General features: G+C 34.5%; 1 protein-coding gene across 1 annotated transcript in view; it reads right to left on the bottom strand.

The window, feature by feature from the left end:
- Positions 1–23,016, bottom strand: part of LOC128640703 (very-long-chain enoyl-CoA reductase-like) — an 89,775-nt gene that overhangs the window by 28,950 nt on the left and 37,809 nt on the right. The window contains exons 4-9 of the mRNA XM_053693131.1: positions 14,364–14,414; positions 11,991–12,042; positions 7,837–7,881; positions 7,614–7,717; positions 6,340–6,455; positions 6,152–6,257 (exon numbers count right to left, since the gene is read on the bottom strand). Coding sequence (XP_053549106.1) covers positions 6,152–6,257; positions 6,340–6,455; positions 7,614–7,717; positions 7,837–7,881; positions 11,991–12,042; positions 14,364–14,414 — 474 coding nt within the window. The remainder of the gene's footprint in view (positions 1–6,151; positions 6,258–6,339; positions 6,456–7,613; positions 7,718–7,836; positions 7,882–11,990; positions 12,043–14,363; positions 14,415–23,016) is intronic.

Genomic DNA, 23,016 nt, shown 5'->3' with positions numbered 1-23,016 from the left:
AAATGTGTTAAGAGAAATTAGGAAAAAACGTAGGGCATTTAAATTATTCAAAGAAAATAGTACAGACTCAACATACAATATTTATAAGGAATGTAACAATGCATGCAAAAAAGCAATCAAATTAGCCAAAATTGAAAATGAAAAATAAATTGCAAAGGATTCTAAGTCTAACCCTAAAAGGTTCTTTAAGTACATAAATAGCAAAAAATCTAAGAAGGACAATATAGGTACATTAAAATGCATGGAGGGTAGCATGATAAATAATGACATGGAGAAGGCTGAGGTACTAAACCAGTTTTTTTCTTCAGTATACACAAGAGAGGAACCATTGGATGATACTTTGGAGCAAAATAGAACATCCCAGTCCATTCCATTAAAGGGACACTCAATCAAAATTAAACTTTCATTATTCAGATAGAGCATGCAATTTTAAACAACTTTCTAATTTACTTCCATTAACAAAATATGCACAGTATTTTTATATTTAAACTTTTTGAGTCACCAGTTCCTACTGAGCATGTGCAAGAATAAGTGTGTATGCATTTGTGAATGGTTGATTGCTGTCACATGGTATGTGTATGCATTTGTAAAAGGCTGATGGCTGTCACATGGTACAGGGGGAGTGGAAAAAGACATAACTTTTAAAATTGTCAGAAAAAAAATCTACTACTCATTTGAAGTTCAGACTAAGTACTATTGCTTTGTCTTGTTATCTTGCATTTGTTGATTATGCAAATCTACAGTGATGACTGGTCCTTTAACTGGGTTATGTTTAGAGGATATCAGGAAAAAAACTGGATAATATTAAGGTAAATAAAACTCCAGGCCCAGATGGAATACACCCAAGGGTATTAAGGGAACATAGCACTGTTATAGACAAACCTCTACTCTTAATTTTTCAATACTCATTATCCTCAGGCATGGTACCCCAGGATTGGCGTAAAGCTGATGTGGTGCCACTCTTCAAAAAGGGAAGCAGGGATGATCCAGGAAGCTAAAGACCAGTTAGTCTGACATCAATAGTGGGGAAGATATTTGAAGGAATTATAAGGGATTATATTGATGAGCATATTCTTGTAAACAAGATTATGAGTTCTAATCAGCATGGTTTTAGGAGAAATAGATCATGTCAAACTAATCTAATTAGATTCTACGAGAAAGTAAGTAAAAATATAGATAAAGGGGAATCAGTTGATGTGATATACTTAGATTTTGCAAAGGCATTTGATACAGTGCCACATGAGAGATTAATGCACAAAATTAAGGGACTGGGAATAGCTGAAAATGTTAGCTCATGGATAAATAACTGGATAAAATATAGGGAGCAACGAGTAGTAGTAAATGGATCATACTCAGATTGGACAAAGGTAATCAGTGGAGTCCCCCAGGAATCAGTACTGGGACCTGTTCTGTTTAATATTTTTATAAATGACTTGGAGCAAGTATTAAATAGTGACATCTCTATTTTTTGCAGATGATACTAAGTTAAGTAAGGTCATTAGGTCAGAGCAGGATGAACTTTCATTACAAAGGGATCTGCAAAAATTAGAAGTATGGGCAAGTAAATGGAAAATGAGATTTAATACGGAAAAATGCAAGGTTCTACATTTTGGAAGTAAAAATAAGCAGGCAACGTAATTTTTAAACGGGACAAGACTTAGCCAAACAGAGGAGGAAAGGGATTTGGGAGTAGTAATAGATAACAAGCTAAAGATGGGTGCACAATGCAGGGCAGCGGCTTCAAAGGATAATAAGATACTAGCATGTATTAAAAGAGGCATTGATTCAAGGGAAGAAAGCATAATTCTGTCACTATATAAAGCCCTGGTAAGACCTCATCTTGAGTATGGAGTGCAGTTCTGTGGACCAATCGCAAAAAAAGATATTGCAGAACTAGAAAAAGTTCAGAGAAGGGCCACAAAGCTAATAAGGGGATTGGAGAATTTAACCTATGAGGAGAGGCTAGCCAAGCTGGGTCTGTTTTCTTTAGAAAAAAGGCACTTGAGAGGTGACATGATTACTTTATATAAATATATTCAAGGCCCATATACAGAGATGGCAGAAGCTCTGTTTATTCCAAGAAAATTGTTTCTGACAAGAGGTCACAATTTAAGGCTGGAGGAAAGGAGATTTAATCTCCTGCAACAGAAACGTTTTTTCACTGTAAGAGCAATAAAATTGTGGAACTCATTACCAAAGGAGGTAGTGAATGCCAATACCCTAGATACATTTAAAAATAGTCTGGATACATTTCTGTATATAAACAAAATTCATGGATATGATTGCTAGTATTAAATGGGTCACCTTTTAGTGGTGTTATTTAAGCTTAACTGGAGCTTTTTGTAAGTATTTTAGATTTGTATAGGTTGAACTCAATGGACATCAGTCTTTTTTTCAACCTTATCTACTATGTTACTATGTTACTTCTATTAACTAATTTGCTTCATTCTTTAGATATCCTTTTTTGAAGAAATAGCAATGCACATGGGTGAGCCAATCACACGTGGCATCTATGTGCAGCCACCAGACAGCAGCTACTTAGCCTATTTAGATATGCTGTTCAGCAAATTATATCAGGAGAATGAAGAAAATTAGACAATAGACGTAAATAAGAATTAAAATTGCATACTTATAAAACATGTTTAGTACCGTGTATATTTGCAGCTATAAAACTACAATATTAAAAAAGATGTCAGTTCCAAAAAAAAACCCAACATATTTTACAATGGGAACCTATTGCAAACCATTTCCATCTACACCACTGCTAAACCATCTGATTGTATGGTGTCATGATGGGCAGACTGAGTACTATTTTTCTATCACTATATGGTCCCTATTAAATACACTGTATATACACACACACACACACAATATATACTGCATATATATATATATATATATATATATATATATATATATATATAAAACATTTGTTTTAATAAAAAAGAATGTAAATGTTTAAAGAAAATTCAATTTTTATTTTGTTTTAAACAAAACGAAAAACTAATAGTGCAGTGAACTATTATTCAGGGAAACAAATGTCCTCAAATATTCGTTACGAAATTTTCATTTGTAACAAATATTTCTTACCTGCACATCCCTATTTTTCAGTTACAGTAAAGTTGCAATAATAGTGAATATGCATACAGATAATAAGGAACAAATGTGTGGTTTCATTCTGACTGTTAGAAGAAAATGGATAAATGGTAAAAGGGGACACAAAAACAAACTAGAGACAGGGCGCTATGTACAGTATGTGGGACAAGTGATGGTAGATTTTGCCTGTTTGAAATAATAGCAATATTTTAGTCCTATTAAAATAAAATGTCATGTTAATTATGTTTAACATTCTCCTTTGTATAGTTTGATCCAGAATAATAGCAATACTTTAGTTTTGGAATACTGTTAAAAATATTGCTCACAAAAAAGCTTAGTTTTGAAGTGGGAGGCCAGAGCACAGGGTATTAGAGTTTTAGCGCTACATTACAAAGTAATTTAAAGTGTATCTTCATTACACTTGATTATATTTAATCTAAAGATTGCTATTATTCTCGATCAAACTATACAAAGGTAAAGTTAAATATCACTTTAAGCTATATTTTTTGTTTTTATTTGTGCATGACATTTTACTTTAATAGGTCTATCATCTATCATCTATCTATCTATCTATCTATCTATCTATCTATCTATCTATCTATCTATCTATCTAATATCTTCCAAATAGCTATAATTTATTTATCAAATATCTATCATCTATTTAGCAAATATATAATATTTGAAAAATATCTATCAAATATCACTCATCTTTGTATCAAATATTGTTTATCTATCGCTCATCTATAAAATATTTATCACCTATCTATCATCTGTTTACCTTTCTCTTAAATATCTATAATCTATCATCTACTGTAAATATCTATAATCAATACTTTAAATATCTATAATCTATCATCTATATATCTATAATCAATATTTTAAAATATCTATAATCTCTCATCTATCTATTATATATTTGTGAAATATCTAATTTCTTTCTATATATATATCTATCAAATTTTATTATATGTTACATATATATCAAATTTCTATTATATATTTATGAAATATCTTTCATATATCTATTATTTATTTATTAAATATCTTTCAAATATCTATTATATATTTATTAAATAACTTTCAAATATCTATTATATATTTATTAAATATCTATCAAATTTCTTTTTTATATTTATCAAATATCTCTTTAGTAAATATCTATTATACATGTATTACATATATACATATATATATATATATATTATATAATTATTATATTTACTATATATTATATATATTAAATATCTATTATATATTTATTAAATATTTATCATATTTCTATTATAAATTTGATAGATATGTAATAAATATATAATAGAAAATATAATATATATTTAATAAATTTGATATTAGAGAGATATTTGATAGATATTTAATAAATGTATAATATAAATTTGGTAGATATGTATGTATTATATATTTATTAAATATCTATCAAATATCTTTCTAATATCTTTCAAATATCTATTATATATTTAATAAATATATATCAAATTTCTGTAATATATTTAATTAAATATCTATCAAATATCTCTTATATAGTTATTAAATATCTATACAATTTATATTATATATTTATTACATATCTTTTAAATTTATATTATGTATTTATCTAATATCTTCCAAATATCTATCATATATTTATTATATATCTATCAAATTTATATTATATATTTATTAAATGTCTAACAAATATCTATTATTTATTTATTAAATATCTTTCAAATTTCTTTTATATATTTATTACATTTCTATCAAATTTCTATTTTATATTTATTTACATATATTTTTTATTTCAATTTTATATGTATTACATATTCATCAAATTTCTATCATATGTTTATCAAATATCTCTCTAATTATCTTTCAAATATCTATTATATATTTATCAAATTTCTATTATATATTTATTAATATCTTTCAAATATCTTTTATCTATTTATTACATATCTATAAAATATCTATTATATAATTATATAACTATCAAATGTCTATGACATGTTTATTAAATATCTATATACTTTCTATTATATATTAAATATCTATCAATTACCTTTACAATTTCTATTATATATTTATTAAATATCTTTCAAATTTCTATTATATATTTATTACATATCTAATTTCTATTATATATTTATCAAATATATATTAGATATTTATTACATATCTATCAAATTTTTTTATATAGGTATCACATATCTATCAAATTTCTACTATATATTTTTTAAATGTCTATCAACAATCTATTATTTATTTATTAAATATTTTTTATTACCTATCTTTCAAATTCCTATTTTATTATTTTTTTACATATCTTTTCAATTTCAATTTTATATTTATAACATATCTATCTATATTATATATTCATCAGATATCTCTCTAATATATCTTTCAAATATCTATTATATATTTATCAAATTACTATTATATATTTATTAAATATCTTTCAAATATCTTTTATCTATTTATTACATATCTATAAAATATCTATTAGATATTAATGATATAACTATCAAATTTCTATGATATAGTTGTTAAATATCTATATAATTTCTATTATATATTAAATATCTATCAATTGTCTTTCAAAATTCTATTATATATTTATTAAATGTCTTTCAAATTTATATTATATATTTATCAAATATCTATTATCTATTTTTTAAATATCTTTTACATTTCTATTATATATTTAATACATATCTATCAAATTTATATTATATATTTATCAAATATTTCTCTAATCTCTTTCAAATATCTATTATATATTTATCAAATATCTTTCAAATATCTATTATATATTACATATCTATAAAATTTTCTATTATATATGACATATCTACCAAATTTCTATTATATATTTATCAAATATCTCTCTAATATTTTCCAATCCATCAATCTATCAAGTATCTGTCTATCTCACTTACTTATTTACTATTAGCTTTATTATGTGGCAGGATTTATTTTTTTGTTTTCAGAATGAATAAAATAGAACACCACAAGAAAGATGAATAGAATGCATTTTTAATACATTAATTGTATAACTGATTACCTTTACAATACTCCTTAGTGGCATAGTCCCGTGGGAGAATCGATGAACAAATAATGTTTCAATCAACCTTTTGATGTAGTGGAATGAATGACAGCAGCATGCCAAACTGGGGACAAAAAACATTTTGAGGAGACTAACACTCAGTAACTTTAAGATTCTACATGACCAATTGTACAAAGTTGACTTACTGTACTACTGAGTGTGGGCTGGATGTAAAAGCTTTAGCCAATCCATAGAAAAATGGCATACGAAAATAAAACAAAAAGTATACAAAAAGAGGACCTGCATATTCTGTTAGAAACACCTGGAAAAGATGACACAGAGAAGTGTTGTAAGATTATCACAATCTTTGTTTTTTATTCAAAATAAACAAAACCAACAAAAAACAAACAAACAAGCAAAACAATACAAAAACTATACTTTAAAAATATGGAGAACTATTAAATATATACCACTAATTATGTATTAATGAGCCATAATAGCCAAAAAAATATATGCCCTAATTCTTTAGAACATGTAATTTTAAGATTAGTGACTCTACACTGCAGTGCGTATAACCCTCACAAAGGGGTTAAACACAAAATAGAAGTGCCTTCCTGGACCCATAGAGCACTGCTGGTCATGAGCCGAAACTGGTGCAGATACAATCAGCAGTGCTAGTGGCATTACTACGCTGTATAACTAGCGCTGCTGATTGGATCAGTAGCAGTTTTGGTTCAGGACAAGCAGAGCACTGTGATCAGTACTTCTATGGTGTGTTTTTATCCTGTTTACCCGGGTTTAAACACATTAGTGCAGGGTCACTAGTCCTAAAATGTCATGCTTTAAGGAATTAGAACACATAATTTTTTTACTATTATAAGCCCTTAATATTTACTTTAGAACAAGGGTTCACGGCTGCCCAACCCTTTCTGCATGGGTTAACTGTAGATATTACTTATATGTAAAAAAATTGTTAAAACACACACGCATTACCTAATTACCTAATGAGAAGTAGAATAACAAATTACTAGCTCAGTGGTGCTGAAAGCCACACAAAAACCATAGTTTGGGTAGCCCTGCTTTAGTGCTTTAGAGTTAAAAAAATATGGGACACTAAATGAATTGTCTGCTTCATACAAAATTATGAAATGCTCAAGTATAGATGATAGTATGCTGACAACAAAATAAAAATGAAAACTCCAATAAAATGTAGAAAAAAAACTTTCAAACAGCAAAGGAGTGTATTCCTGGTTTTTTATTATAAATCTATAGCATGACTTAAATTTTACTTTAAGAAGCATAGCATTTATGGACTGTGCAAGTAGTAACAAAAATTCTCAATATTTAACTTTGATAGTTCAGAAAGAGCTTCATTCTCTTGGTATGCTTTTTCTGAAAGCATACCTAAGTAGACTCATAAGCAGCAATGCACTACAGGATGCTAGATGTTTATTTGTAGGTACACATTAATGCCACTTACCATAGTCCATCCAATTTGAGGACCCAGATCTCTGAAATATAACGTAGCAGTTGTTCCAACTGGAAGATCTTGAAGAATTTCATCATCCTTTAATGATCTACCTTCTAGAACACAACATACATAAATAATATTAATATAATACTTCATCTCATAACAAACCACAGCCATTATCAAGAATTTACCAGATAGTTATATTAGCGCAAGAAAAACAAAATGGACATACTTGGATCCAAACGTATTGATTGTCTAGCTGGATACCATTGTGGATCTGTAAGATAAGACAATTATTAAAATAAAAAAATAGTCATTGTTAAAATTCAAGGTTATTACACCAAGCAATATCTCAGAAAGGGCATTTAATAAATATAACTAATTTACTTCCATAAAAAAAAAACATTTTCTGGGGTATATTTAAAGAAAAATCTTTTTTTATTTCTTTAGAATTTTACTAAAATTAAAGTCTACTTGAAAAATGTTCTTGATAGATAGATGATTCCTTAAATTACCCATTCCTCATTTTTGCATAACAAACACTGTTATATTAATATACATTTTACCTCTATGATTACCTTGTATTTAAGCCCCTGCAGACTGCCCTCTTGTTTCAGTGCTTTTTACAAACTTGCATTTTAGCCAATCAGTACTGGTTCATTCTCCATGTGAATGAGCACAGTTTTATCAATATGGCGCACATGAACTAGCACTGTTTGGCTGTTGTGCAAGATTTAAAATGATAATAAAATACACTGAGATAAGGGGTAGCCTGTAGGGGCTTAGAAACATGCACATTTAGAGGTTATATAGGGCCAGATTAAAAATGGAGTACTAAATATTGCTTTTGCGAAAGCGATATTTGCTCTCCACTGAGTAATACCAGTGCACGCTAATGTGCGCTGGTATTACAAGTTGAGCCCAATGCATATGCAAGCTTTTGTTTGCATTGCTTGGAACCATTGTGCTCAAAAGAGCGTGCTTCCATAGGTTCCAATAGGAGCCTTATTCTGATGCCGTGAGACATGGCATCAGAACTAGCGCAGCGAAGGGGGTAAGTCACGCAGTGATGGCAGCAAATTGTAATTATATATGTACCGCATATGACTTCACTATACATATATATTTCTGTTAATATGTGTATATACACATATTAACACAAATATATATGTACTGTATATAAGCATGTACATATACAGTATATTTACAGGAACACATAGTTCTCATAGACCGCAATGTAAAGGCCAACTTTAAACCCTCATAACTGCTAACTAAATTCTGATATAATGAAAGAGCAATTTTACTCAAAAATTGTATTTGTTCAAAGTAAATAATGGGCTAAATTACAAGTAGAGTGCAAAACTCTTAGGTCGACTGTCAGCTAATATGGCCCAAGTTTCATCAATAGCGCTTTTCTTTTTGAGCTCATATTACAAGTGGAAAGTGTTTTTTTTTTTTTTAAAGCTCTAGAGAAAGTATAGAGCACGCTAACATCTGATGGTGTGGTGGTCTCATGGTGTGAGTGTGCCAAATCCCTCACATAATAAACTACTATAGGTACACACTGAAAAACTCATGTCAGCTAATGCTAAGTCGATGGCACGCTAAACCTTGCTCACTTAGTGGAGATCTTCACTTAGTTATAAACACACACGCATTATATACATACACATAGACATTCATACACACAGACTCATTTTAGACATTTAGTCTACATTAGGACAGGCACTCTGGTTTAAAACTTTATTTGCATCCATAAAAACGCTTTATGTCCATACAATTTTGGTGCCATGACAGACCCTTTATCCAATGGAGAGCATCACATAGCAGTGTGAGAGACTGCTGCTATTAATCTGTACTATGGTTTAGGCTGCAGCTCTGCACGCCAGTTGCAGTAAAATCTATACTATGGGGTAGACTTAACAAGCAGTGGATGCTGCAATCTACCCCCGTAGTTTCCAGATCGCTGGAAACAAGAGTTAAGAAGCAGCGTCCGTAAGACCGCTGCTCCTTAACTCATCCGCCACCTTGAGGTTGACGAATAGCAATCATCCCAATCGGATACGATCGAGATGATTGACACCACTGCTAGCCAATTGGCCGCGAACCTGCAGGGGGCGGCATTGCACAAGCATTTCACTAGGAATGCTTGTGCAATATTAAATGCTGACAGCGTACGCTGTCAGCATTTAGCGACGTCGGGCGGACATGATCCACATCAGCAGTTCAAGAGCGTGCTACTATACATTTACATAGGGCACGTGATACAATTTTAATGCATTGTACCTACTAATTTTCAAAAAAAACTTACAGAAGAGGTGGATGGGACTTGGCAAGAGCTTGCGTGAGGTTCATTAAAAGGTATTTTTTTTGCATTTAGAAAGCATTATTGACATTAAAATTTAAATTAGCTTTATGTGCTTATTGCATGCTTTTCAAATATGCATTGTGCTATAGTATTGTTCACTAGACATGTGCTTTAGAATACAGATAAATGCCAAAAAAAAACACAAATGTTGCTGTTTTCTTTGCATTCATTTCAAAACACAAAACAAACGGCCCTTTGTTCATGGGGTTAAAACTGTTGCCCTAAAAACGAGAAACATTTTGAAAGTTCAAATTAACACTATTCAACATATATCCCACCATGTCCTTGTAAATTCATTCATTTCTGTGTCAGACAATACATTTGTAAATTTGCTAATCCTAATCCCATTAAAAAAAATTAATTAAAAAAAATATATTTATATTTAAATATAGAATTTGTGAAAAAAAGCACTCGCTGGTCTGCGACGTCTGTGACAACAGGAAAATCTTTTATTGATGCGACGTTTCGGGACCAAACCAGTCCCTTCCTCTGCTTCCTCTGAAGGGACTGGTTTTGTCCCGAAATGTCACATCAATAAAAGATTTTCCGGTTGTCACAGACGTCGCCAGACCAGCGAGTGCTTTTTTAATGAATTCTGCATTATCTACATAGCACCCTGGCAGCTGCCTAAGGATAGTGGATACACACCATTTGCCTTATATATAATAAATAAATATATATATATATATATATATATATATATATATAATTATATATATATATATATATATACACATACACACACACACACATACTGTAAACTTTTGCACATGCTCATGAGAAGTTAATGCCTCAAAAATTGTATAATTTTATTTTGTATAAAAACTGTGCACAATTCAAAAATGGAAGTCATATGAAAGTTTCTTTTGTTTGAATTTCATGTCTATCTTAATAAACAAACTTTAGTTTTGACTGTATTGTCCCTTTAAGTACCAGTTTAAATTTCCTGCAAGTTTCAATGAAAATAAATAACCTAGTTACGCATTTCAACAAAGGATAACAAGAAAACAAAGCAAAAAAAATTATAAAAGTAAATTGGAAAGTTGATTAAAATTGCTTGTACTTGAACAGACAGTGAACGAGCAAAAAAAAAAAAAAAAAAAAATAGCACACCACTTGTAATCCGGCCCATAGTCTCCAGTTTCCTGGTATAATTGTTTTGGGACTCTGCCCTTGCACTTTACTTTCAAACAGCAGAAGGATAAAATAATAGATCTCATTGGTTAACTGGCATCATGCAGTTTAGAGATTACATTGAATAACAGAATATTTAATATTTTGCTTATTGTGAACAATTTTACATTGAGTGGGTGTGGTCAATAACACCATAATCTGTTTACTAGATTGGGCCACTGTAAAGTGTTCCTGGATTATTTATTTTTCAAATGTTAGCAACTTTATTAGGAGTGAGAGTAAAATGATATCAGGTTAGCACAGGTACTTTAAAGGAACATTCCAGTCAAAATTGAAATGCACATATATAAATTACATATTTAAATAGAAACATATTTGCAATATACATATTGACATAAATGCTTCTAGTAAAAGTTATCACTGTTTTAGTGTTAACATTTTTCTCTGCACGTGCATGTGAAGTATAGCTAGATATTCTCAGTGCACGAGCATTTTTAATACTGCAGTTCCTCAGAGCACCAGTGGGGTTTGTATTATGTCAGCAATTAACAAATTGAGTCATTACCAGATGGTTCTTTGAGCAAGTGCTTTGTTTTATATGCTGGTGAATGGTGCATACTTGAATAGACTTTTGAAACAGCTATAGCTTTTATTAGAAGCATTTTTGCTAATACGTGTATATTACAAAAATGCTTCTATTCAAAACTGAAATGCACCCATGCATCCATGCATATTCCAATTTTGGCTGAACTGTCCCTTTAATAAATGCCTTATAGCAGACTTCCACCCACAAATTGAGCCTGCTCTTATATTTGTATCTTAGGGATTGTCAACCTTTGTCTCTATAAAAAACAAAAAAACAAAAAAAAAAAAACAATACTTACAACATTTATGAAACATCAGTTTAACATCACTGATTGTGAGATTGGGTTCCACCTACATAAAAAAGGAAATACAGAATGGAAATGTAATTTATACAGATGAGGTAGTCAAATATCCCATTCTTTATATCAATATTACTTTTTAGACAGCACAAATATTAGCGGCACTCAGATTTATTGAAGAAAGAATGACTGTGAAAAATGTACGTTTTGAGTGGAATATTTTTCTTTTTAAAAGCAATAAAGTTTTATTTAGACATGTGCGGTTTGATTCGTTCCGAATCGAAATTCGGACGAATTTGATAAAATTCGGAGATTCGGATCGATTTGAATTTCCGAATTACGATAGTACCGAATAAATCCGAATTAGTTCGGATTTATTCGTTACATTCGGATGGCCATGGATTACACTAGTATTGTACAGTATATTAGGTTATATCACTCTGCTATGGGTTACACCTAATATACAGTACATAATACTAGTCTAATACACAGCACATCCCACCTAACACATACCGAAATTCCAAATTTCCGAATCGAACCGAATCCAGCCGAATGAATCCGAAACGAATCCGAAACGAATTCAAATTTTTCCGAATTCGAATCGATCCGAACCGAAATTCGAAAACATCCGAACCGAACCAAATTTTTCCCGCGTGCACAAGTCTAATTTTATTTATTGTAGGCACTTACAAAAAACTGTACATTTTTTTCACGTCTAGTCAAAAGATACAAGCTACAATGAACAGGTCTTGCTTCAATACAGGTGAGTTAATCATACAAACTGAGCTGTTGAAATCTCATTATGTACACACATATGTATAACAATTTTAAATAATTATAATTAATATTTTTTAATGTTTTATATTTAATATTCCAATAGCATTGAAGTTATCTATTATTTATGTGTGCTAACCCCAACAACGCGTTATACCTAAATTGTGAACCCTGATAACGTTACATATATTTTACATTCCTATGTTCTTCACATATAAAATAATGTGATTTTTATTATATATTATATATAACACACAGAGAAAGTCCAGCACTCACCTACAAGCTCTCAGATAATTATTATTATCGTTTTTTTGTAGAGCGCCAACAGATTCCGCAGCGCTAAGATAAGATTAAGATAAGATTACAATAATAAGATAAGATTAAGATAAGATTAAAAGCAAAAATGGAAGGGTTAGTTACCGCATTTGGCCAAATGGGACAAGCCCAGGTACCCTAACAAGGTCCCTTCCAAGAACCTGGGGCCCTAAAACAGCCACAAAATGCAAGCTCTCAATCCAACAAACTGGGAACAAGTGAAGGGTGCACAGGCTTATGTAATCACCCAGACATATACAAAACACGGAAGGGGACTGCATTCTCATACCGGACCTGGTACACATCCCATGACCCTGCAACATGCTCAGCCCTGGGTGCTCACTGGCACTCACAGGAAGCTGTGCTGTCCCCAGAGTCACAGGCAGTTAACCCCAGACAGGTCTGGGTGCAAGAACCATAGGGAAAATTACAAAACAAATTAATACAACACACAGAGAAAGTCCAGCACTCACTTACAAGCTCTCAGCTAAGATTAAAAGCAAAAATGGAAGGGTTAGTTACCGCACTTGGCCAAATGGTACAAGCCCAGGTATAACAACAAGGTCCCTTCCAAAAACCTGGGACCCCAAAACAGCCACACAATGCACGCTCTCAATCCAACAAACTGGGAACAAGTGAAGGGTGCACAGGCTTATGTAATCACCCCAGACATATACAAAACACGGTCCGGTATAAGAGTTCAGTCCCCTACCGTGTTTGTATATATGTATATATATTGTATATATATGTAAATTAGATATCTATATCCAGGGCTTAAAATTTCCAGTGGTCCACTAGATCCGAACAACTAAAGTGACTTTTTCCTATCTTTAACATTGAGTGGACTAGTAACTTCTCCCTCTGGGCTAGTATTTTTTAACCCCTGACTAGTAAACCCCAGGGATATTTTCCACCCCTGTCTATACAAATAAGTATATATATAATAAATATTGCATTATACTGTATGTGAAGAACATTAGAATGTGAGCTTTACATAACTCCTGTCGAGTTACCATGGGAGCTATAGGTGTTTTTTTACTTTCGTTTGCACGCATCAGGGTTCACTCGCGCGCAAGCCTTTTACTTTGAACTTGTAATATGAGTGCTACCCTGCGCACAAAAAGCTTCCATCAAGCAAAATTTACACTTGAGCGGGAGCGTTAAATTTAGCTCTCCACTCATAATCTAGCCCAAAATCTGAGTACACCAGGTCACAAGAGGAACATTGTAAAAATACATTTCTTAAACAAATAAACTTTTTCAGTGCAATTACTTATAACTTACCTTGTCAAGAAAACACAACTGTTGCTTTGTTTTGCCATCTAGAATTTCCACCTGTAATATAAACCCTTCGTATTATTCATGTATTAAATATTTGGCAATATTGTGATTTAACTGGGTCAGCAATGTACAATGTTAAATAAATGGAGCAGTTTGTCTTATCTTCCAACATCAAAAACTAATAAACTAATATCTAATCATACAGGTAGCAGCAGCAAAATAGATTAAAAGAAAATGAAAAATCTTGCACTTACAAGACTCGTCTTTTATTTTGCAATAAATTAACATACCAGTAGCGTATGCACACTTTCTGAATACATTAATTGATCAACGTCATTCAATATGGTGGGCAGTAATTTCAGTGTGTTTTGCCCATTGACAAAACCAATGTTACATTTAAAAACCTTTTGGGGTACGCAATGATAAGTCAAAAAATGTTGGTTGATCAAGTGTTTTTAGCGGTTGAATTCAATAAGTAAAAAAATGGCCCCATAATCTGTTGCTAAATGTTAAGAATTTGGATTGGGATTAGAAAAATAAGACTGACACATGTTCTGTCTTTTTATATGCACACCTTCTGAGGCACCAGCTCCTACTGAGCATGTGCAAGAATTCACAGTGTATACGTATATGAGTCTGTGATTGGCTGATGGCTGTCACATGATACAGGAGCAGGAAATGGAAACAAACTTTGAAATTTGTCAGAGAATCTATTGCTTGTTTGAAATTCAGATTATAGTTCTTTTGAACTTTTGGGTTACTATGCACTTGCTGATTATGCAGTTCTACTGTGTTAAAAGAGACACTGAACCCATTTTTTTTCTTTCGTGATTCAGATAGAGCATGCAATTTTAAGCAACTTTCTAATTTACTCCTATTATCAAACTTTCTTCATTTCTCTTGGTATCTTTATTTGAAAAGCAAGTATGTAAGTTTAGATGCCGGCCCATTTTTGGTGAACAACCTGGGTTGTTCTTGCAGATTGGTGTATTAATTTAACCGACCAATAAACAAGTGCTGTCCAGTTTTCTAAACCAAAAAATAGCTTAGATGCCTTCTTTTTCAAATAAAGATAGCAAGAGAACGAAGAAAAATTTATAATAGGAGTAAATTAGAAATATATATATATATATATATATATATATGAGCTTTTGCACCGATCAAGCAATCTCTAATTAGCAGGGATCAGAAATCTGCAGGATGTACTTCAGCCTCTCTGAGGTCACTGGAAAAGCTAACAATTTTCAGAAACAAAACTGCAGGAAAAAAATAAAAAAACAACCTATTTTGCGATGTATGTTTATTTAACTATGGGGTATTGCATATTGAACACTTTAGGTAGAAGATACTTGTCAATCCAGACTTCAAGCCTTGCAATATTAATGTTACTCTGTACCTTTTACTGCAAACCTATAATTTCTTGCACGTTACTTTTTGTTAGAAAATCAATACTACCATGGCGAAAAGTGCTAACATCCTTGGAAATGTTACATTACTGTTAGCATGGATGTGGATTAACAAATTAGCAAAGAAGTTAATATATTTTAGCAAATCAAAATAATGGATATAGTCAGCCTGTTTAAAAATACAAGAAAATAAATTGGACACATTGATTTTGTTTCAGAATTGACAGTGAATTGTGAAATACGTAATGCGTTTGTTTGTATCTTTTGACCATTTAGCAAGGGCATTACTCTGCTGAAACAGATTGTTACCAGATATAAAATGGTAATGTTGCTCACATTCCATTGCTTTGGAATGGCCATTCATAAAGGTCAATATAGATCCTTAAAGCCAATTTCACACTCAGAAGAAAAATCTAGATGTCTTGTCTCATTATTGTGATGGTAGTTACTTGCCAAAATTACATCCCCAAGCAGTGTTGATGATGGTGCGGGGGCACTTTAAGAGCCCCTATCCCACACAAAAAAATAAAAAAGTGGTATGAGACCCCATTTTGAAAAAAAGGGGGAAATCCCTCTTTCCAATCAGGTGTCTCATACCCCTCTCATTTGTAGGCAAGCCAATTGCCATAAAAATTGCAAGATCTGACTCCATGTATTTTCTTTATGAGGAGTGGGGTAGCTGTAAAGGAGCCCCTATCCGCTAAAGATAGCATACAACACACACATAAAGCAATGCCCCTCTTTCAAATTAGTGGCCACATTAAAAGAAAACAAAACACATTACAAGAAACAAAATAAATGGGACAACTGGGTGATTGTAAAAATAGATTATATTTTTTAAATTCTATGTGCTAGATTACTAGTGGCGCGCTAAATGTTCTGTTCAAGTGATATGGGGTATATTGAGGCCCTTTGAGCGCATACAAAGTAGTATCCATATTACAAGTTGAAAGTAAACATGTTCACTTGACCGCAATCAAATTTAACATGCATTGGGTTAGCGTTACTTGAGAGCTATGGTCAACTATTATGCAAGACAAAAAAGAGGCACAAAAAATATCAAAAATAGATTGTACAATACAGTTACACTCACATTAACACTGTCTAATAAAGATTATTTTAAAAAAATTGCATTAAAATGGCTAAAAGATATGAGGTCTCACGTGTTAGAAAGAAAAAGGTATGCAAAGGGCTTTAACATAGAGATACATACATATACATTGCTAAAGATGTTTTTGTGTGTGTGTGTATATATATATATATATATATATATATATATATATATATATATATATATATATATATATATATATATACACACACAGTTGTATGCAAAAGTTTAGGCACCCCTGACAATTTCCATGATTTTCATTTATAAATAATTGGGTGTTTGGATCAGCAATTTAATTTTGATCTATCAAATAACTGAAGGACACAGTAATATTTCAGTAGTGACATGAGGTTTATTGGATTAACAGAACATGTGCAATATGCATCAAAACGACAGGTGCATACATTTGGGCACCCTTGTCATTTTGTTGATTTGAATACCTGTAACTACCTAGCACTGATTAATTGGAACACACAATTGGTTTGGTAAGCCCATTAAGCCTTGAACTTCATAGACAGATACATCCAATCATGAGAAAAGGTATTTAAGGTGGCCAATTGCAAGTTGTTGTTCTCTTTGACTCTCCTCTGAAAAGTGGCAACATGGGGGCCTCAAAACAACTCTCAAATTACCTGAAAACAAAGATTGTTCAACATTATGGTTTAGGGGAAGGCTACAAAAAGCTATTGCAGAGATTTAAGCTGTCAGTGTCTACTGTGAGGAACATAGTGAGGAAATGGAAGATCACATGCACAGTTCTTGTTTAGCCCAGAAGTGTCAGGCCAAGTAAAATATCGAAGAGGCAAAGGCAAAGGATGGTGAGAATGATCAAAAACAGCCCACAGACCACCTACAAAGACCTACAACATCATCTTGCAGCAGATGGTGTCACTGTGCATCATTTAACAATTCACTGCACTTTGCACAAGAAGAATCTGTATGGGAGAGTGATGCAGAAGAAGCCTTTTCTGCACACACGCCACAAACAGAGTCGCTTGAGGTATGCAAACAGACATTTGGACAAGCCAGCTTCATTTTGGAAGAAGGTGCTGTGGACTGATGAAACATAGATAGAGTTATTTGGTCATAACAAGGGGCGTTATGCATGGCGGCAAAAGAACACAGCGTTCCAAGACAAACACTTGCTACCCACAGTAAAATTTGGTGGATGATCCATCATGTTATGGGGCTGTGTGGCCAGTGCCAGTATTGGGAATCTTGTTAAAGTTGAGGGTCGCATGGATTCCACTCAATATCAGCAGATACTTGAGAATAATGTTGAGGAATCAGTCACAAAGTTGAATGGGCTGGATATTTCAACAAGACGAACCAAAACACTGCTCAAAATCTACTCTGGCATTTATGCAGAGGAACAAGTACAATGTTCTGGAATGGCTATCTCAGTCCCCAGACCTAAATATCATTGAAAATCTGTGCGGTGATTTGAAGCGGGCTGCCCATGCTCGGCAACCATCAAACCTAACTGAACTGGAGATGTTTTGCAAGGAGGAATAGTCCAAAATACCTTCATCCAGAATCCAGACACTCATTACAGGCTATAGGAAGTGTCTAGAGGCTGTTATTTCTGCTAAAGGAGGCTCTACTAAATTAAATATTGATGCAATATTTCTGTTGGGGTGCCCAAATTTATGCACCTGTCTAATTTCGTTTGGATGTATATTGCACATTTTCTGTTAATCCAATTAACCTCATTTCACTACTGAAATATTACTGTGTACTTCATTTATTTGATAGATAAAAACTGAATTTATGCTTAACCTGATAAATTACTTTCTCTTGTGGTGTATCCAGTCCACGGATTCAACCTTTACTTGGGGGATATTCTCCTTCCCTACATGAAGTGGCAAAAGAGAGCACACAGCAGAGCTGTCCATTTTAGCTCCCCCCTCTAGCTCCACCCCCCAGTCATTCGACCAAAGGTTAGGAAGAAAAAGGAGAAACCATAGGGTGCAGTGGTGACTGTAGTTTAAACAAAAAAAATTTTTACCTGACTCAATTGCCAGGGCGGGCCGTGGACTGGATACACCACAAGAGAAAGTAATTTATCAGGTAAGCATAAATTCTGTTTTCTCTTGTAAGGTGTATTCAGTCCACGGATTCATCCTTTACTTGTGGGATACCAATACCAAATCTTTAGGACACGGATGAAACTGAGGGAACAAGACAGGTACCTTAAACGGAAGGCACCACTGCTTGCTAACTTTCTTCCCCAAAAATAGCCTCCCGAAGAAGCAAAAGTATCGAATTTGGAAAATTTGGAAAAAGTTGCAGTGAAGACCAAGTCGCTGCCTTACAAATCTGTTCACAGAAGCTTCATTTTTAAAAGCCCATGTGGAAGCCCACTGCTCTGGTAGAATGAGCAGTAATAGTTTCAGGAGGCTGCTGGCCAGCAGTCTCATAGGCCAAACGGATGATGCTTTTCAGCCAAAAGGAAAGAGAGGTAGCAGTCGCTTTCTGACCTCTCCTCTTACCAGAATAGATAACAAACAGGGAAGATGTTTGTCTGAAATCCTTAGTTGCCTTGTAAATAGAACTTTAAAGCACGACTACATCTAGATTGTGTAACAGACGTTACTTCCTTCGAAGAAGGATTAGGACACAAAGAAGGAACAACTATTTCCTGGTTAATATTCTTGTTAGAAACAACTTTAGGAAGAAAACCAGGTTTGGTACGCAAAACTACCTTATCTGCGGTGGAAACCAGGTAAGGTGAATCACACTGTTAACGGCAGATAATTCTGAGACTCTCCGAGCAGAAGAGATAGCTACCAAAAACAAAACTTCTCCAAGATACACAACTTTATATCTATGGAATGTAAAGGTTCAAACGGAACCCCTGAAGAACCTGAAATTACTAGATTTAGACTCCATGGCGGAGCCACGGGTTTATAAACAGGCTTGATTCTGACTAAAGCCTGAGTAAACGGCTTTGAACGTCTGGTACCCTCTGCAGACGCAAGTGTAAAAGGATAGACAGAGCAGATATCTGTCCTTTATAAGGAACTAGCTGACAATCCCTTTCTCCAATCCTTCTTGGAGGACAAGACAATATCCTGGGAACCCTAATTTTACTCCCATGAGTAACCCTTGGATTCACACCAACAAAGATATTTCCCGCCATATCTTATGGTAGATTTTCCTGGTGACAGGCCTTTCTAGCCTGGAATCAGAGTATCTATAACTGACTCAGAGAAACCACACTTTGATAGAATTAAGCGTTCAATCTCCAAGCAGTCAGACGCAGAGAAATTAGATTTGGATGCTTGAACGGACCCTGTATTAGAAGATCCTGCCTCATTGGCAGTGTCCATGGTGGGACAGATGACATGTCCACTAGGTCTGCATACCCAAGTCCTGCGTGGCCACGCAGGCGCTATCAGAATCACCGAAGCCTTCTCCTGCTTGATTCTGGTGACCAGACAAGGAGAAGAGGAAACGGTGGAAAGACATAAGCCAGATTGAAGGACCAAGGCGCTGCTAGAGCATCTATCAATACCCGCACTTGGGATCCCGGGACCTGGACCCGTAGAGAGGAAGTTTGATGTTCTGACGGGATGCCATCAGATCCAACTCTAGAGTGCCCCATAGCTGAGTCAGCTGGGCAAATACCTCCGGGTGGAGTTCCCACCCCCCCCAGGTGAAAAGTCTGACGACCTTAGAAAATCCGCCTCCCAGTTGTCTACTCCTGGGATGTGAATTTCTGAGAGATGGCAGGAGTGATCCTCCGCCCACCTGATTATTTTGGTTACTTTCCGTCATCGCTAGGAAACTCTTTGTTCCCCCCTGATGATTGAAGTAAGCTACAGTCGTGATGTTGTCCGACTGAAATCTGATGAATTTGACCGCAGCTAGTTGAGGCCATGCCTGAAGAGCGTTGAATATCGCCCTCAGTTCCAAAATGTTTATCGGGAGAAGAGTTTCTTCCCGAGACCATAAGCCCTGAGCTTTCAGGGAGTCCCAGACCGCACACCCAGCCTAACAGCCTGGCGTCGGGTCACTACAATGATCCACTCTGGCCTGTGGAAACATATTCCTTGAGACAGGTGATCCCGAGACAACCACCAGAGAAGAGAATCTCTGGTCTCCTGGTCCAACTGAATTTGAGGAGACAAATCTGCATAATCCCCATTCCACTGTTTGAGCATGCATAGTTGCAGTGGTTTGAGGTGTATCCGAGCAAAAGGGGACTATGTCTATTGCTGCTACCATTATCCGATTTGTCTCCATACACTGAGCTACAGATGGCCGGGGAATGAAATGAAGAACTCGGCAAGTAGTTAAGAGTTTTAATTTTCTGACCTCCGTCAGAAATATTTTCATTTCTACCTAGTCTATTAGAGTCCCCTAAGAAGGGAAACCTTGTGAGAGGGGAAAGAGAACTCTTTTTGATGATTCACCTTCCACCCATGAGACCTCAGAAAGGCCAATACAATCTCCGTGTGAGACTTGGCTCTTTTTAAAAGACGGCGCCTGGAATTAAGATGTCGTCTAGGTAAGGCGCCACTGCTATGCCCCGCGGTCTTAGAACCACCAGGAGGGACCCTAGCACCTTTGTGAAAATTCTGGGAGCAGTGGCTAAGCCGAAGGGAAGAGCCACAAACTGGTAATGCTTGTCCAGAAAAAGCAAACCTGAGAAACTGGTGATGATCCTTCCTGGATCATTGGTAAGATTGTCCGAATGGTCTCCATTTTGAAATGATGGGACTCTGAGGAATTTTTAGATCCAGGATGGGTCTGAAAGTTCCCTCTTTTTTGGGAACCCACAAACAGGTTTGAGTAAAAACACAACCCTTGTTCCGCAATTGGAACTGGGTGGATCACTCCCATTGTATGTAGATCTTCTACACAGAGTAAGAATGCCTCTTTCTTCTTTGTCTGATCTGTAGACAGACGAGAAATGTGGAACCTTCCTCTTGGAGGAGAGTCCTTGAATTCTAGAAGATATCCCTGGGATACAATCTCTAATGCCCAAGGATCGTGTACATCTTTTGCCCAGGCCTGAGCGCAAGAGAGAGAGTCTGCCCCCTACTAGATCCGGTCCCGGATTGGGGGCTACCCCTTCATGCTGTCTTGGTGGCAAGCTGCAGGCTTTTTGGCCTGTTCTACCCCCTATTCCAGCCCTGGTAAGGTTTTTAAAGGTTGCCTTGGGCTGTGAAGCGTTACCCTCTTGCTTTTAAGCCGGAGAGGATGAAGCGGGCCCGCTCCTGAAATTACGAAAGGAACGAAAATTAGCTTTGTTCTTTGTCTTAAAGGACTTGTCCCTGAGGGAGAGCATGGCCTTTTTTCCCCGGTGATTTCTGAAATAATCTCTTTCAATTCAGGCCAGAAGAGGGTCTTTCCTTTGAAAGGGATGTTCAAAAGCTTGGATTTAGACGACACATCGGCCCCGACCAGGACATTAGCCATAGCGCCCTGCGCGCCAAAAATGGCGAAAACCTGAATTTTTTGCAGCTAACTTAGCTATTTGGAAAGCGGCGTCAGTGATAAAAGAATTAGCTAGCTTTAGAGCCTTAATTCTATCCATAATTTCCTCATATGAGGTCTCCGTCTGGAGCGAGTCTTCCAGTGCCTAAAACCAGAAAGCAGCTGCAGTAGTTACAGGAATAATGCAGGCAATAGGTTGGAGAAGAAAACCTTGTTGAACAAAAAATTTCTTATGTAAACCCTCTAATTTTTTATCCATAGGGTCTTTAAAAGCACAACTGTCTTCAATTGGTATGGTTGTGCATTTAGCAAGTGAAGAAACAGCCCCCTCTACCTTAAGGACCGTCTGCCACGAGTCCCGCATGGGGTCAGATATGGGGAACATTTTCTTAAAAACAGGAGGGGGGACAAAGGGGACGCCTGGTCTATCCCACTCCCTAGTAACGATATCCGCAATCCTCTTAGGGACCGGAAACGCATCAGTGTAAACAGGGACCCTCTAGCTACTTGTCCATTTTTTTTTTTTTATTACAAATTTTTATTGAGGAAAAAGAAATGTGTACAAATCATATCGAAAAAGAAAAGAGACATTACAGCAATCATCTTTTGTACATAAGTTATGATAGTCCTCATTTTTCATCCCCTAAAAGCATAGATGTAGGTCACTTTTGGGCCTTTTCAGATATCTTAATAA

Source organism: Bombina bombina, chromosome 10, assembly GCF_027579735.1.
Source record: "Bombina bombina isolate aBomBom1 chromosome 10, aBomBom1.pri, whole genome shotgun sequence".
Classification (NCBI taxonomy): Eukaryota; Metazoa; Chordata; class Amphibia; order Anura; family Bombinatoridae; genus Bombina; species Bombina bombina.
The sequence above is the reverse complement of the archived record's forward strand: the minus strand, read 5'-3'. Positions and strand labels throughout refer to the sequence as shown.